Source organism: Panulirus ornatus, chromosome 68 (assembly GCF_036320965.1).
Source record: "Panulirus ornatus isolate Po-2019 chromosome 68, ASM3632096v1, whole genome shotgun sequence".
Classification (NCBI taxonomy): domain Eukaryota; kingdom Metazoa; phylum Arthropoda; class Malacostraca; order Decapoda; family Palinuridae; genus Panulirus; species Panulirus ornatus.
The window spans coordinates 20992923-21009281 of NC_092291.1; the positions used below are offsets into that span (position 1 = coordinate 20992923).

Below are 16359 nucleotides of genomic sequence, written 5' to 3' on the forward strand. Positions count from 1 at the left end.
ATTAACATTGCACGTCCTATCTACCAGAAACTCGAGGACCTTAATATCTAATCTTAAGATGGTACCCCCTATATATATATATATATATATATATATATATATATATATATATATATATATATATATATATATATATATCGAGTGTGTATGTGATATACGAATGAACACAGCCTATGTCATACAACAGTTCACCTCTTTATTACTCGATTATTTTCCAAGCCAACTTCCCGTCCCTGTCAACACCCCTAGGTTACCATTACCCCATGGGTGGAGGGTGGCTGGCTGGCACCATCCCCGTCCCCCTAGTGACCCAGCCTGCAACTCGACCCGTCACTCAATGCGCCGTAATCCCTTGCAGCCGCGGACCAGGAACCCTCACAAAGGCCCCCCTCACGGAATACATTACTTGGTAAGTCCTTCACCCGTCACATCGGGCAGCACCACAAACAACGACAAAAACAACATCAATATAACAAGTCTAACATTACTACCATAACGAACACAGCAACAACAACGGACTCAGTGAATGCTGGATGCAAGTACCGCTGAGAACAGCAAAGTACGGAGGAGCAGCACAGGAGTCGTTGGAAGGGAGGAGGGGAAGAATAAGTATGGGACAACGGTAACATCCGTAAGTATCGCCAAAAGCAGTCACTCAACGCTCAAGTATACAAGACTGACAAGTATCAGCAAGAAGAAAAAAGCAAAAGAGTCAGCGGTAAGGCAAGAAAGGCAAGACAGCACTACTACCAACAGCATCAGCATGAAGACAGCATCGGCAGCAGCAGCAGCAACAACAACAGCAGCAGCGTGAAGACAGCAGCTGCATCAGCATGAGCTGCAGAGCAGCGACAACCATCACTCATCATTCACAAATTTAAGTCTCCAGCACACCTCTCTGCCCCACACACCCCCACACACACACACCCAACATCGCCAGAAACCACCCACCAATACCCCCCCACACACACCCACACACCCACACCTTCACGCCCACTGAGCCTGCCCTCAACCACCCGCCACCATGTGCAAGGGTGGCACGAGTACCGCCACCTGCGGGAGTCAACAGCTGGTCAGTCAGGTGGACCGAGATAAGCCCTATCGTCCCATATCGACGCTCCGCTATACCCTCTACCGCCACCTCACGCCACACATGTGCACCACAGCCAGTAACAGTGGCCACTTGACCCAGAGAGAACGACGGTACGACCCTCGAGTCAGGTCAAAAACGCAAGGACAACACATGCCGGAGTTTTGAGGTTAAGGATAACCTGTTGGTGAACAGGTGACATGGCTCCGCCGGCAAACTCCAGATGTTGGTGACCGTTTAGGTGTGTGTGTGTGTGTGTGTGTGTGTGTGTGTGTGTGTCAGGAGAAAGTTGGGAGTAGATGGGAACCATATTAAGAAAAATGAGGTACAACAGGGAAATGAAACGGGGTCTGGTAGTCCACGTGTGAGTTGGAATGAGGAGGAGGCCCTGAAGGAAGTGCAGTAGTCTAGGTACCTGAGAGTGACGGTGGCAGCGGATGGAGGGAGCCACGGGGGCTGAAGTGACTCACCGGGCGGAACAGGGGAGGCTATTGTCTTGGGTGCAATAAGGAGTTTGTGTAGGGAAAGGAACCGTGTTTGTCGAGGTAAATACTGGTACGTTAAAAGGTGCAGCAGTCCTGACAGTGTTGTAAGGATGAGAGTATTGGACGCGTTGGAAATTAAAATAAGGAGTGGGAGGTCGGGATGGTCTTGAAAGAAATGTAACAGAAAGATGTGGATGCAAGCTAAGCTGTTTGACCGAGAGAGATGACCGGGGTCATTTGATTTGGTCCGGACATTTGGACAGAATTAGCGAACCCTGATAGACTAAGAGCATCTACTTGTTATAGGTGAAGGGTGGAATGGGGAATGGGAAACCGAGAGGGAGATGGAAGGATGGATGGAGGGAGGATTCGCGATATCAGGGGCTGAAAATTCAGGAGGGTGAAAGGCGTGAATGGGATAGGTCAATCAATACGTTCAATGTAGTAAACAAGGGTGACGTGCTGTCAATGAGCCGAATTAAGGCATATGAAGTAGTCAAGGCAAACCAAGGAACAGCATATAGGGCCTGGCTGTGGATGGTAAGGGCTGCTCTCAATACATCACACATGACGCCTACAAACGAGGCCATTGCTTGTTTGCTCCTGACGCTACCTCGTCAGGCGAGGGAAGCAACTCGTTTGTGTGTGTGTGTGTGTGTGTGTGTGTGCCGACCTGGTCTTTGTGTATCAGGGCAGATGGGTGGCAGCATTCCCACACTTACCACATCAGATGGTTGGAGAACTCTTCGCAGTCTGTGGCTACTTCACCTCTCACTCTTACCTACCACTCAACCTTCACTCACCTCACCTCTCACCTTCACTCGCCATTCACCCAGCCGTGCGAGAATGTTTCTGTACCAGGAACTGGTACTCTGTTCCTAGTACCTTCATTGTGGTGGTTGCTATGTTTATCATACCTCTTTTCTTACCTCACCATTGCTGTAAACACACACACACACACACACACACACATATATATATATATATATATATATATATATATATATATATATATATATATATATATATATATATATTTTTTTTTTTTTTTTTTTTTTTGCTGTCTCCCGCGTTTGCGAGGTAGCGCCATTTCCCGCGTCAGCGAGGTAGCTCCAGAAGCAGACGAAGAAATGGGTTCACTCGCTCACATCCACATTCTAACCTCCGTGTATAATACAGCGAAACTAGAGTCCCCTGTCCACACACACACACACACACATGGCGATGTTACCGGCCTCCGCCTGCTTGAAGATACACGGTGAGTGAAATGTCACCTTTGGTGAGGCTGCCTCGTCTTTAGCTGACGAAACTGAGCCAAGTCTCGTCAATGAACTTCTCGCTTCAAAGGGAGCCATTCTGTCCCTGATACTATGTGCAGCGCAGCCTTGCAACTTTAAAAGCCCCTTTAATGAAAGTGTTCCTTGGATACCGATTCATTCCACTTATAATTACCCCAGGAACAAATTCGTACGAAAGAGTCACGACCTTTCTGAGAGGCTCCTGCAATCCGGTAGGAGGGTAATGTCAACCACTTTGAGAGTGAGAAGTTCTTTGACGAGGCTGTTCTTCCCTATGATGCAGCCAGTCCAAAGGTGACTCTTCACTCGCGGTGTAACCTCGAGCGGGTTGAGTCCGGTAGCACCTCTCTCTCTCTCTCTCTCTCTCTCTCTCTCTCTCTCTCTCTCTCTCTCTCTCTCTCTCTCTCTGTATATATATATATATATATATATATATATATATATATATATATATATATATATATATATATACGTATCCTGCGTTCAATAGCAGGAGACTCAGCCCCCGTGAATAAAAGGACGATGCGCGGTGAAAAGAAGCACTTTGTGGGCGCCTTACGTAAACCTCTGGGGAGAGACAATCTTTTGTCTTCTCCAGCTTTGATGCTGAACTTTATGTATCATAAACAAGGAAATACAACCACGGCGCGCGCGCGCGCATACACACACACACACACACACACACACAGGCAGAACCTGAACCTGCAGGGACGGAAATAGGAGAAAGTTCTGAGCGAGTCATGACCTCTGCTTCGTTACTTCCTCCAGTACCTGACCCGACCCACCCCGATCACGATGAGCATACAGCACACCGCAACGCACCAAGTTTAGACTATTCATGTAACAAGAGTATATAATCAAGCTCAATATAGTTATACATATATATATATATTTTTTCTTTCAAACTATTCGCCATTTCCCGCGTTAGCGAGGTAGCGTTAAGAACAGAGAACTGGGCCTTTGAGGGAATATCCTCACCTGGCCCCTTCTCTGTTCCTTCTTTTGGAAAATAGAAAAAAAAAAAAAAAAAAAAAAAAATGAGAGGGGAGGATTTCCAGCCCCCCGCTCCCTCCCCTTTTAGTTGCCTTCTACGACACGCAGGGAATACGTGGGAAGTATTCTTTCTCCCCTATCCCCATGTATGGTAGTAGTTCAATGACAAATATACATATGAAACATCACCAACATGGAGACACACATGCGGACCCATTCCCCATCAAACCACACATTATTTCGCGAGTGTGCGTGTATGTAATGATAATACTTACGCTGTACAATAGACAGAAATGTGTGTGTGTGTGTGTGAGAGAGAGAGAGAGAGAGAGAGAGAGAGAATGGGTTCACAACGAGAGTTTCCATCAATCTTAAGGATTTTCTTGTTCCTGGACGAGCCTCGGGTGCGAGGGGCGGGCAGTTGTGGAGCGGCCACAACACGTCTCACGTCCCCTCCCCTCCCCCAAGCCAGCATCTCACCAGAGGAGAAAGCAGTAGAATGTGTACGACCTGCAGTGAGGCCCAGGCAGCCTGCTGTGGCAATGATAACGTGTTGATCCCCTTGGTAATGCTGATCCAGCATCACTTCCCAACAATGTATGGTTGTTAGCCTACTGAACACGACGGTTACGACCCTTGGTCACGACCTAACAATTGTCCCTTGGGCACGACCTAACAACCCTTGGGCACGTAAGTAAAACCCTTTGACATTACCCTTCAAGTCAGGTCTGGTCAACGGCTGTTCCGTTATGTTCAAGGTTTGTACCTTCGTGTTCAAGGGTTGTACCTTCGTGTGTGTTCAAGGGTTGCACCTTCGTGTTCAAGGGTTGTACCTTCGTGTTCAAGGGTTGTACCTTCGTGTTCAAGGGTTGTACCTTCGTGTTCAAGGGTTGCGCCTTCGTGTTCAAGGGTTGTACCTTCGTGTTCAAGGGTTGTACCTTCGTGTTCAAGGGTTGTACCTTCGTGTTCAAGGGTTGCACCTTCGTGTTCAAGGGTTGTACCTTCGCGTTCAAGGGTTGTACCTTCGTGTTCAAGGGTTGTGCCTTCGTGTTCAAGGGTTGTACCTTCGTGTTCAAGGGTTGTACCTTCGCGTTCAAGGGTTGTATCTTCGTGTTCAAGGGTTGCACCTTCGTGTTCAAGGGTTGTACCTTCGCGTTCAAGGGTTGTACCTTCGTGTTCAAGGGTTGCACCTTCGTGTTCAAGGGTTGTAACTCCGTGTTCAAGGGTTGTACCTTCGTGTTCATGGGTGTATCGTGGCGCTAAAGAGTTATAGCTTCCGTGTTCAAGGGTCGTACTGAGGTGCTCAAGGGTAGTGCGGTGGTGACCAAGAAGTTTAATTCGTGCGACTGAGGCGGACTGAGACATACATACTATGCGAGGAAGCCATCACAACCTAACCATAATCCAGCCAACCCTACATATCACCCAGCCACGCCCTACGTACCAATCGACCACTCGGAAACAGAACAATACCTCAATCAACTCCCGATGTTGTCAACTGTAAAACGCATCCCACGCAGGCGACCCCAGGCTGAGTCTTGGATGACTCCCGCCCTTCCTTACATGGGTTGTGAGAAAAGGACGACCAGAGGTCATCTTCCACGTGACCCTGGACTAGGATGAGGGAATGGGGATGGAAGAACTATTCACCCAACACACATCAAAAAGAAAGAAGAAGAAGAGAGAACAGGAAGAAGAATATCCTTTACGTTGGAGTCGAACAACCAACGTTTGTCTTTGTTCTATAGAACACCGAATACAAGAACATCTATAGAACATCGAATACAAGAACAATGTTCATGATGGTCACAACAATGGTCGGACACTCAGGACCCGAATCCGGCTCCGGCCACAACACGCACAGGACGGCGCCGACCCAAGCCTGCACCGACGGTCGAGTTGCACGTCGTAAAGAACGACTTACATAAGCACAGTAGAGTAGGGAGGTCACCATCTCACTATCACCATCATCATCTCATATATGAAAATAGAATTCCCCTCACCATCAATATATCTTGTCGATGCCAACTCAAACATTGTCAGGGCGAGAGCTACTATGCCACCAGCGCCTCCCTCAGTCACTGCCTCACCCGCCACCAGGAGAGCCTGCGGTAAGTTTCACTCACGACGTGTAGGGCCAACCCCAGCGTATGCGTGAGGTGCAATGACGGGCCGGGTAGGGAAGAACGTTACGTGCGTCGGTCTGCCTGCCTCCCTGCGGCCGGCAGAGGAGGCGAAGCACTCCCGGCTTCCTTAGCACTTACACTGCAGACGAAGGAGGTCACGAACTCTTTCACCGTTGTCGGCCGACAGGAGGTCCCACACTGCCTGCATCTACGCCATTCCAGCACAGTCTGCCACCTGTCAGGGGTGTGGAGGCTCCCCGGCAGGTGTACACGGCGGCCGTGATCTTAATACGATGGTGAATCTACACAGTAGCAGCACTAATATAGGTGAGGGATATTCCTGGCAGCGTCCTCACACTCCAGACGTGCCGGCCGGTACCCCAGGTCTGGTCGTTCGTTATCCCTGGTCACGCCGCCACCACACTCCAGGGCACAGAAGAGCCACTTCTATCTCACGGTCTCCTCACCATCTCTCGTAAGTTCCCACTCCTGGTTTCACTTCCCTCCACATTTTACCCACATTACCCACCCTGGCGCTCACCTACCATTAGTTAACTACCCACAGCCACACCACAAGCCTTCCGAAGCACAAACAAAATAATCCCAATATGAAACGGGTCACAACTCAAGTCACCCAACCTATATTCACACTCAACCTCGCCTGGCGAACCTGCGACGTCCGTGCTCGACTACTAGACGTAAACAAACCATGAACATCTACTGATGGAGATGTCATTGTAATTCTGAAAACTGTTTACGTTGTCGAGACGTCTGCAAACACGAGATGTCACAGACACCTGATCAAAATACACTCCATCATCAGAAGGACAACCTACAAGCTGGGAAATTAACGAAAAAACGGAGCTGCAGTATACTGAATAATAATCTGATAAAAATTTACATGATTATTCAGTATACAAGGGAAAACAATTACCCTCGAAATACGATGATATCAAGACTGAAGTAGGTTCATGACGTACAACCGTAAACAAAAATGACAAACACTGAATGACTGCACTTGCAACCTGAAGGAGCAGACATGAGTAGCTCTTGTGTTCCAATAATCCTACTCCAACTGGCGAGGAATACACCAATAAGTATAGATACCAGCTGTTGTATCCTTGAGTAAAGAGCCACAATAAACCTACTTGACTAAAGAACTCATAAGTTTTTTCTTTATCATTCTGGAACAAATATAACACTTGTCTCATTGATATAAGTGAGACTTTGGTCAGATCTTAAAATAAGAAAAAAGGACTGGACTAAGGGAAAATGATGGACCGCAACGGTGGAGCATTACTTAGGGTTGGCTGAGTGAAAGTGGACCTGAGCTACTGGTTATACAGTAGGCTGGGTGAGAGTGGACTCACTCCTGGTGGTCAGGCAGTGTGCTGGGTGAGTGTGGACACCCAAAGCTGACACTGCAATACGGGGACTGACAATTCTCTCGATGCTGTACGAGCCTCAGGCCACCTAACTACCTCTTCTGATTCCCTAACCTTCTCCACTAACTCCCACTCTCATTCCCTGCCACTAACCCCACTCAGCCACCCATCCCAAACTTCTCCACTTACTTCTCCCAAACCAACTTCTTACACAAACTCATCACTGTAACTTTCTCCACGAACTCGCAACTCTGAGCCCATCTTCACAGCCGCCCACACTCCAGCATCTTTCCTCCGACCCACACCATCCTCCTCCCACAAACCCCCTACGTCAACCCCTCCACTAACCACCCACCCTCACTCATTCCTATCTTCCACATTAACCAGACCCAGCCTGCCCAACATCCATCCTCATCCACTATGATATTCTCCTTCACACTCATAACGATCCATCCTACTATCCTTCACCATAACATCCCCCCAACCAGACCTCTCCATTACGATGATACGAATGAAACACCAGGTCAAAGGCCGGGTCATCAAACCCAAGGGTCGTGCCGTCGTGCTCAGGGATTGTGCCGTTCGTGCTCAAGGGTTATGCTGTTGTGCTTAAGGTCAAGCTTGCGTGATGGACGGGTCTTCTATCATCCCAACGATCCCATCCCCTTCCCTCCCCGTCCTAACGCCCTCCCCTAACCACTAGCCTATCCCCACCTCGTGCACTAGACACTACTTCAACCCCATCTCCTATTCTATCCAATAGCCCATCGCACCCACCTGCTGCAACTAGCCACTAGCCTTAATCTTCACTTACAGCATCACCTCGACCATCAAAAAAAAGTCCCCAGGGACGCGGTCATGCATACACCTAGCCGCTAATGCATTTCTTTCACAGTAAATCCCAGATAAGTTCCCTTCGCCTTCGTTTGAAGATCCTCGTCCTAAATTGCTTTTAACTCGCTTTCAATTCAATCCGTTACCATGAGCAAGTCTTTGACTCAGGTGGTCAAAAATAAAAATTACATCAAGGGTAATTACGGGTGAGAGGGCAGGCACACACACACACACACACACACACACACACACACATATATATATATATATATATATATATATATATATATATATTCTTTCTTTTAAACTATCCGCCATTTCCCGCGTTAGCGAGGTAGCGTTAAGAACAGAGGACTGGACCTTTTTTGGAATATCCTCACCTGGCCCCACTCTGTTCCTTGTTCCTTCTTTTGGAAAATTTAAAAAAAAAAACGAGAGGGGAGGATTTCCAGCCCCCCCCCCCCCTCCCCTTTTAGTCGCCTTCTACGACACGCAGGGAATACGTGGGAAGTATTCTTAATCCCCTATCCCCAGGGATAATATACATATATATATATATATATATATATATATATATATATATATATATATATATATATGGCACAGCAGGTAATATCTTCATCAAGCTGTTGTAAATAAAGTAACCGACAGTGCTGAAAGGTGCAAATGTTTACCGCGAACTGGAATCATCAGCTGACCAAGAATACGCTCTAGTGGTTTAGCTTGCGTGACGTCACAGTTCAGCCTGACGTGATTCTCTTCACGTGACAGTGACCACACGCCGTCAGCACCTGACGCGGCCGGCCCTCACCGTTGAGGCGTCATCACCAGAGATAAGTGCTGCTGTGACCGACCGACATGCAACACGGCATCCGACCGCACCATCTATCTATCTATCTCCCCGTCGCTGCCGCCGTGTTGGCCACCCATTTTTTCGACCTTTCACTTGAAGATGGACTAGAGCAGGTCTGGTCATCATCTGATGCGACCGTAACCTTTTGTAAACTTTATCTGTTCGTGCGTCAGACCAACAACAAACCGGGGCGCCATGATGACGGGATGACGTTACACCGACATCATCAGCGTCGGATGGAAATCTTTTTTTTTCACCCCCATCAAAGTCCATAAAATATCCAGACATACTCCAGTAAACACTATGTATGTATTGGTGATACACAACCCTGTGTTAAAGTCTGTCTCTCGGTGACAGACAGACAAGCGCGCGTCATAGCCACCTAGGTCTGGTGCCAGCAGCAGACCATGGACGTGGCTAACCTCCCTTACATTTTCCTTGCAAATTATTCACAAGAGTTTAGGAAGAAAAAAAAAAAAAAAGAAATCGTTCCAATCCCTTGAACACGCTATAATGGCACGACCCAAGCTGCAACCAGGTCACGCTGCATGACGGATCGTCTGGTAATATTGTAAGAGTCAGTTCAGGCAGCTTGGTGGCAAGGATTACCAAGATATTCCCATAACCAATTTCTCACAATCATTTTTTTTCTAACTTGTTTGCCGTTGTGTGCGTCAGCGCCTGAAATAAAAGAACGGCCTCTCTTCCCCACATCCCCAGTGATCAAAAGTTCCGGGAAAAATTATGAGCATTTAAGGTCATTAAAATGATCAAAAGGCCTATTTCCCGCAACGTGTAAAAATTTTCACAAAGATCAAAGACTCTTAAACAAGATCTCCCCAACACAAAATTCAGACTTAAAAGGTAAGTAACAAGATACTGGCTCTTGGCACTTCCCCTTCCTCCATCTAAATCTTAAACCAACACATTAAGCGGCCTGTCTATTGTACCCGCACACTTCTATAGTACATACGGAGTCTCTTCGTCAACACCACGACCCTCACATGGTTCAAGGTCATTTAGCAGTCTGCCTATGTCGCTACTTGAGAATTCAATGTTTTCCACGACCTCGCCAGCCATTCCATGCAACTGACGTTGGAGCTATGGCGTTTCCCACCGTGAAAACACTTTCAAACTTCCCAGGCAGCTCCTAACACATCTTCCCTTCAACCTTATCAACTCCTGCCTCTAAATCCTTTAGCCTAATTAGCTGTTCTTCTCGTGAAAATTCACTTTTGATGGACTTACGGGAAAGTTTTGGAGGATCCCTTATCCTGTCCAAAATATTCTCTCCAGTCTCTTTTCCTCCTCTCTCATCCTACTACGCCCATTCCTTGCTCCCTTATACCTCCTCTGCATAATGCTGGTTGGCTGTAGTGCCTCCTGTACCTCCTCCACGGTACATCCCTAAACTACGATGCATTTTTTGTGGTCTTTCATTGAACCATATCTTATTCTTTAACCCACAGCATATCTCGAAACTGCTGTGCTTTTTCGTTATATTTCATCTAAGCATATCTATCTATCTATCTATCTATCTATCTATCTATCTATCTATATATATATATATATATATATATATATATATATATATATATATATATATATATATTTCTTTTTTCTTCTTCACATCATTCGCCATTTCCCGCATTAGCGAGGTAGCGTTAAGAACAAAGGACAGAGCCTTTGAAGGAATATCCTCACTTGGCCCCCTTCTCTGTTCCTCTTTTGGAAGATTAAAAAACGAGAGGGGAGGATTTCCAGCCTCTCGCTCCCTCCTCTTTTAGTCGCCTTCTACGACTCGCAGGGAATACGTGGGAAGTATTCTTTCTCCCCTATCACCAAGGATAATATATATATATATATATATATATATATATATATATATATATATATATATATATATATTATATATATATACATATATACATATATATATATATATATATATATATATATATATATATATATATATATATATATATATATATATTCTTATGAGTCCCCGTGGACTCATAAGAATATCTTGATCACGCGCAAAATTGTGATCCTTTCCAATATGTATATATATATATATATATATATATATATATATATATATATATATATATATATATATATATATATATATATTAACCTTGACTCAAGAAGTTAAATGTTACAAATGATAAATTTCACAGAAACCCCCTCCCCCGATACACGTGATCTGTATCATGGCTACAGAACTTCATTTCACAATCGATGGTTCCATAGAAATTCTTAATTTCTATCCAGTTTCCACAATCATATCACTTCCCTGACCTTCTTTAGTCTTCATTAGCCACAAGATCAAACTCGAGCAACCTACTGTGTGGAAAGATAAGATTTATCATCATACTAATATCATTAAAGTATTCTTTCCTATGCCCGACCTTGGAATAAGGTGACTACCACACGCCATGCACGCGACCCAGCGACCATGAGAACAGGAATGAAATCCACACAAAAGTATGAATGGGACCCGCCACAACTCCGTAATAAAACCAGTCCGTCTTATGATCCCGTGTGATGTGCTGGTACAAGTGACATGACAGACAAGATCTACGTTCAAGGTTTACCTTCTGGAGTAACGTCACCTGTGTGAGAGTCGGGGTTACAGGTACTGGTATTGGTGCTAACGTATTCACAAAGGGTATCAGTTTACTAGTATAATTGCCAGGGTAGTGTCAGTATATAGGTACAGTTGCCAGGGTAGTGTCAGTATATACATATAGTTGCCGGGGTAGTGTCAGTATACAGGTACAGTTGCCGGGATAGTGTTGGTATACAGATATAGTTGCCTGGGTAGTGTCGGTATACAGGTACAGCTGCCAGGGTAGTGTCAGTATATACGTATTGTTGCCGGGGTAGTGTCAATATACAGGTATAGTAGCAGGGGTAGTGTCGGTATACAGGTACAGTTGCCATGGTAGTGTCAGTATATACGTATAGTTGCCGGGGTAGTGTCAGTATATACGTATAGGTGCCGGGAGAGTGTCAGTATATACGTATAGTTGCCGGGGTAGTGTCAGTATATACGTACAGGTGCCGGGGTGGTGTCAGTTTATACGTATAGTTGCCGGGGTAGTGTCAGTATATACGTATAGGTGCCGGGGTAGTGTCAGTATATACGTATAGGTGCCGGGGTAGTGTCGGTATATACGTATAGTTGCCGGGGTAGTGTCAGTGTACAGGTACAGCTGCCGGAGTAACATCAATATTGTGGCAGAAGGTTACAAGAGTACTTACAGCCATGTAGTAGTGTCGGTGACAGGGATGCTGGAGGGTTACGCCCAAGATTCGGTAGCGCTCGACCAGGGGGTTGAGGGAGGGCCGCCGCTGGTGCTGCGCCCCTGAGTAAGGCTCCACTCGCCGGATGACCATGGGCATCATACCTTACTGCTTGGCTTCTCCTCGATCGGAGGAGGTATACAAACACGACGGGGTCAGGAGGTCCTCCTTCTCTATCTTTATCTATATTTCACACTTTCACTTCATGGTTCTGGCTTTTTATTCTTCATCTTCAAACCGGCTGACATCGAGTACGAATATTACAATATCATTTTCATATTTCCTCTGACCGTATGTCTCCTACAATTCAGCCGACTCGAGTGGAGGGGATACTAAGGCACTTTAGCGAGTTAGCTTAGGAATCACGTTCTTCATTTATGTTGGCCGAGATGCTCTCACTCTCTTTCACTATCTCTCTCTGGAGAGTTTAGGCAGATCATGCCCTAAACGTGGGTTGCAAGGCGGGGCCACCTCCTGGACAAGGTTCCTGGTGAAGTGGACGTATCAAGTGTGCTCTCAGGTGTCCCCTGGCAAGCGGGATGGCCCGTGTCTTCCGCCACAACCTCACCACAACTGGGCGAAGTGGTGCACGACAAACGTCTTAGCTCGATCCCCCTCTCCTTTAAATCCCTCACCGTCTGAGCTTGACCATGATCAAGCCATAAGCATTCGCATGACCTAATTCCCTTCTTTGTATACAACGGGATATGACTTTACAGTATTGTAGAGCGCCGCAACACTGTACTACTTTTCGAACGCCTACCCACACACACTGTTAAAGTTACTGAACGAGTGCAAGAGGCGGGACTCGTTAAGTCTATCGAACCTCCATGTGCGACATGTCTTCCCAATCTGATAACACAAGTGAACTGGCCAGGAGCCTCCAATCACTCAACGCCTGCACGGGCTGCATCCGTAGGCACCCTCACTCATTACCAGAAGTCTTGGCTTAGGGGTGATTGCGGGGGTACGGCCACCACACCCAATGGAATACAACCCTCACTTCATTCAATCACTTTTCGGGGGATCTGTCAAAGTAGGGGCTCTCATCACGCGATGTTCAAAATTCATGTACCAAACAACAAAACAACGAGATTCACGTAACCGGAAACGTTACAGAAATTACTTTTCGTTGGCTTCGTATTCTCTGAGACACCGTCTTTTGCCCGTAAGAGGAAATACACAGCGGTAGCTGCAGAAATCTTGCAGCTAAATATGAACCCCAATATTTTTTCAATGATCAACAAACCAACGCCATACGTTCATGTATCGGGTGACACACCGCATTCCTTGGAAGTATAGACTCCAGTTGTAATGAAATTTGACGAGTCTGGATCAAACTGACGCCATCACCGGTTAAGACAGTTTCCATGACTCTCACATACAGGTCCTCAATCTGCATGAAGAGGCAATACGACTGCTCTTCATGGCGTCAATCGCAAGGGAACTGGAGCCGCCTGGCTCGAGCAGAGCCCCAATATTCTGGACAACTTGGACGCAGGAATGTGTGTTCGCTTCCAACCACACAAATCACTCCATCAACACAAATGTCAGTCACAGTATGACAAGGCCACCGTAAGATCCTCCGTGAGTTGTCCACTGTAAGATACACCGTGGGTTTAGACGTTTACTGTTGGGACTCCCTGGGGCAGAGGTGTACAGCAGAGAGTGACAGGGGCGGGACTGGTGGTGCCGAGGAGAACCTCGTCACACAGGTGACAGTAGATAGGGCAGCCGGACGCTGGGGGATGGTGGCCGTAACCTCACACTGCCCACCTCTCAAGTTACCCCCTTGAGCCAGATCAACGGATAATCCCTCCTGGCCAGGTGCTCACGAAGCACCTGGTGGCACGTAGTGCCATGCCTCACCTGCACCTTACCGAGACAAGATACAGACCTAAGGTGAACCATTTAGCCATCTTCCAAGAAAGACAAACTAACAAAGTCTTACCCGCCACGGACCACGAGGGGGGCGGGCGCTACAGGAGATGGGAGGGGAAGAGTGTGTGGTCAAGGGTTGCGTCAGCGAGGATCAGAGCGGGACGGTACGAAAGATAATGTGAAGCCAAAGTCTTGGCCTCTGATTCTGTGGTCCCGGATACCATCACATGCTCAGACACACGGGACACAGTGCCTGGCGGTCTCCAACAGCCGATGCACCTGACAGAAGCAACAACACAGTGTTCAGTAACGTCTGCTCTCCCATGAAGTGGAGAGGCACGTTATGACAACCCACGACAACCGTTATTGACGCCCGTCGTCCCAGTGTAATGAGGCAGGACTCTCATCTGTTCAATAAGGATGTTTTACCTGGAACAGAATTGGTTCTGGTTGTTCCTGGAGGACAAGATGGTGATGATATCAAGTGTGTCAGGCACGCAAGCGAGGAATCTCGGCACCCGCGGTGAAAAAAAAACAAATATTCACCAGCATGATTTTTCTCCATTTTGTAAATGAAGCTTTATCATTTACAACATCTTCCATTTCCATTTCACAAGTCCTGTGTAGAAAATCGAAGAAAATACCATTTAGCAAATGCAATAATACAGTTGTGGGGAATATACTTCATTCGTCTTGCCACTGTCAAAGTAGTAGTCAGGTATACCAGCTAAGCAAAGATAAAAATACTTACCATGTGAGCCAATACATCTGGTTCATGAAGCGTTGCTCTGTGACGAGGGCGTGAAGCCCAGGGTGTGGCTGTGTGCTGGATGACACACACCAAGAGCCATCCTCAACAACTTGAGAATGAAGCAAACTGCCCCTGGCGCGTGTATACACAGGGTATGCGACACTTAGGTATGATGCCCTGGCCTTTTACCAGTCTCAATTAGTCTGGTCAAAGCCTACGCCATCATACCCTGAGGTTGTGTCGTCATGCCCAAGGTGTCATACACTCATCTTTATTCACCCATCCGTGATATATGCATCCAAGTTCATCACAGATTCTTGCATGACTCTTCATGACTCGAGTCTGCGTCATAAAAAAAAAAGGAAAAGGGATCATATGACCAATATCTATTTACTACTGGAGTCTCCTTACTTAGCCTGCGACATTTGTTTGTTGCATGGCTGGTAGAAGAACAGCTCTCCAGCTTACACTCTTGAAATCAAGCCAAGCAAGCCTTTAGCTAAAACTGACGGCCGAGAATCACCGTCAACTTACAGTCCAGTAGATAAAGATGAGAATAATGTTGTATTCTTCCCGTTTAGGGACAAGTGCAGCAGATGCGTGTCGAGGGGTTAAATACCAAGTTCGGACAACTGTGGGGAAGGGAAACGTAATGTTTGCACACACACTTCATTCGCGTCCTTTACAGAGCAAATAAATCTACTGTACGAGCACAAGCGGGGTTAATTCACAAGAAGATATCTGGAGCAGAGGATTCAGCTGACCCGTGGATCACGCGAGTGGAGCCGTGAGGAACCACCGTGAGGCCACCGTCCCTAGCATCCACCCATGGAGGGACCACGACCCGTGCTACAGGGACATCCTACTACACAATCATGGTCAACATTGATGCAGCTGTGCCACTACACACCTCCCTTCCTGCCACTAGGGTAAGTGTGCCTCATGGAAACGGCTGCCACACTCGGTCACCAAGAGTTGCTGCATATGCACATAGTTATTTATTCATTCATTCACTCAAAACTATTTTGGACCTCTCTTTCTCTCTGGGAGGTATAATAACCGCAGGCCAGTGATCCAGCATTGCAGTAGCTGTCAATTTCCCCTCCCTGGCCAAGTTTGCCACTTCACTTTCTGTATGACATTCAGTCCACAGACACACTCTCTCTACCTCACACTTAACATTCAGCTATATGTAATTAACACCACTCTATCCTTAACAGGAAATCCTAAACAGTAAAGTTTCTTACGTTGAGCGGTGAGCGTTACGCGATAGTCCTGCCTAATTACACCTCGTCGTAAGTACTCTACAAGGTCTGGCAGCAGAATGAGGGCATCAATGATAATGTCCTGGACC

At 46.7% G+C, this 16359-nt stretch overlaps 1 protein-coding gene across 9 annotated transcripts in view; it reads right to left on the minus strand.

The window, feature by feature from the left end:
* The window catches only part of didum (dilute class unconventional myosin), a 245874-nt gene that overhangs the window by 210087 nt on the left and 19428 nt on the right, over window positions 1-16359 (minus strand). For 5 of the 9 annotated variants that reach the window (XM_071659555.1, XM_071659557.1, XM_071659550.1 and 2 more), the window contains exon 1: window positions 12332-12487. The exons of the other annotated variants lie outside the window; for them this stretch is intronic. In XM_071659555.1, the coding sequence (XP_071515656.1) occupies window positions 12332-12475 (144 nt within the window). In that variant the 5' untranslated portion in view covers window positions 12476-12487. Of the gene's footprint in view, window positions 1-12331; window positions 12488-16359 lie in introns of those variants that run through there. 9 annotated transcript variants of the gene reach the window in all.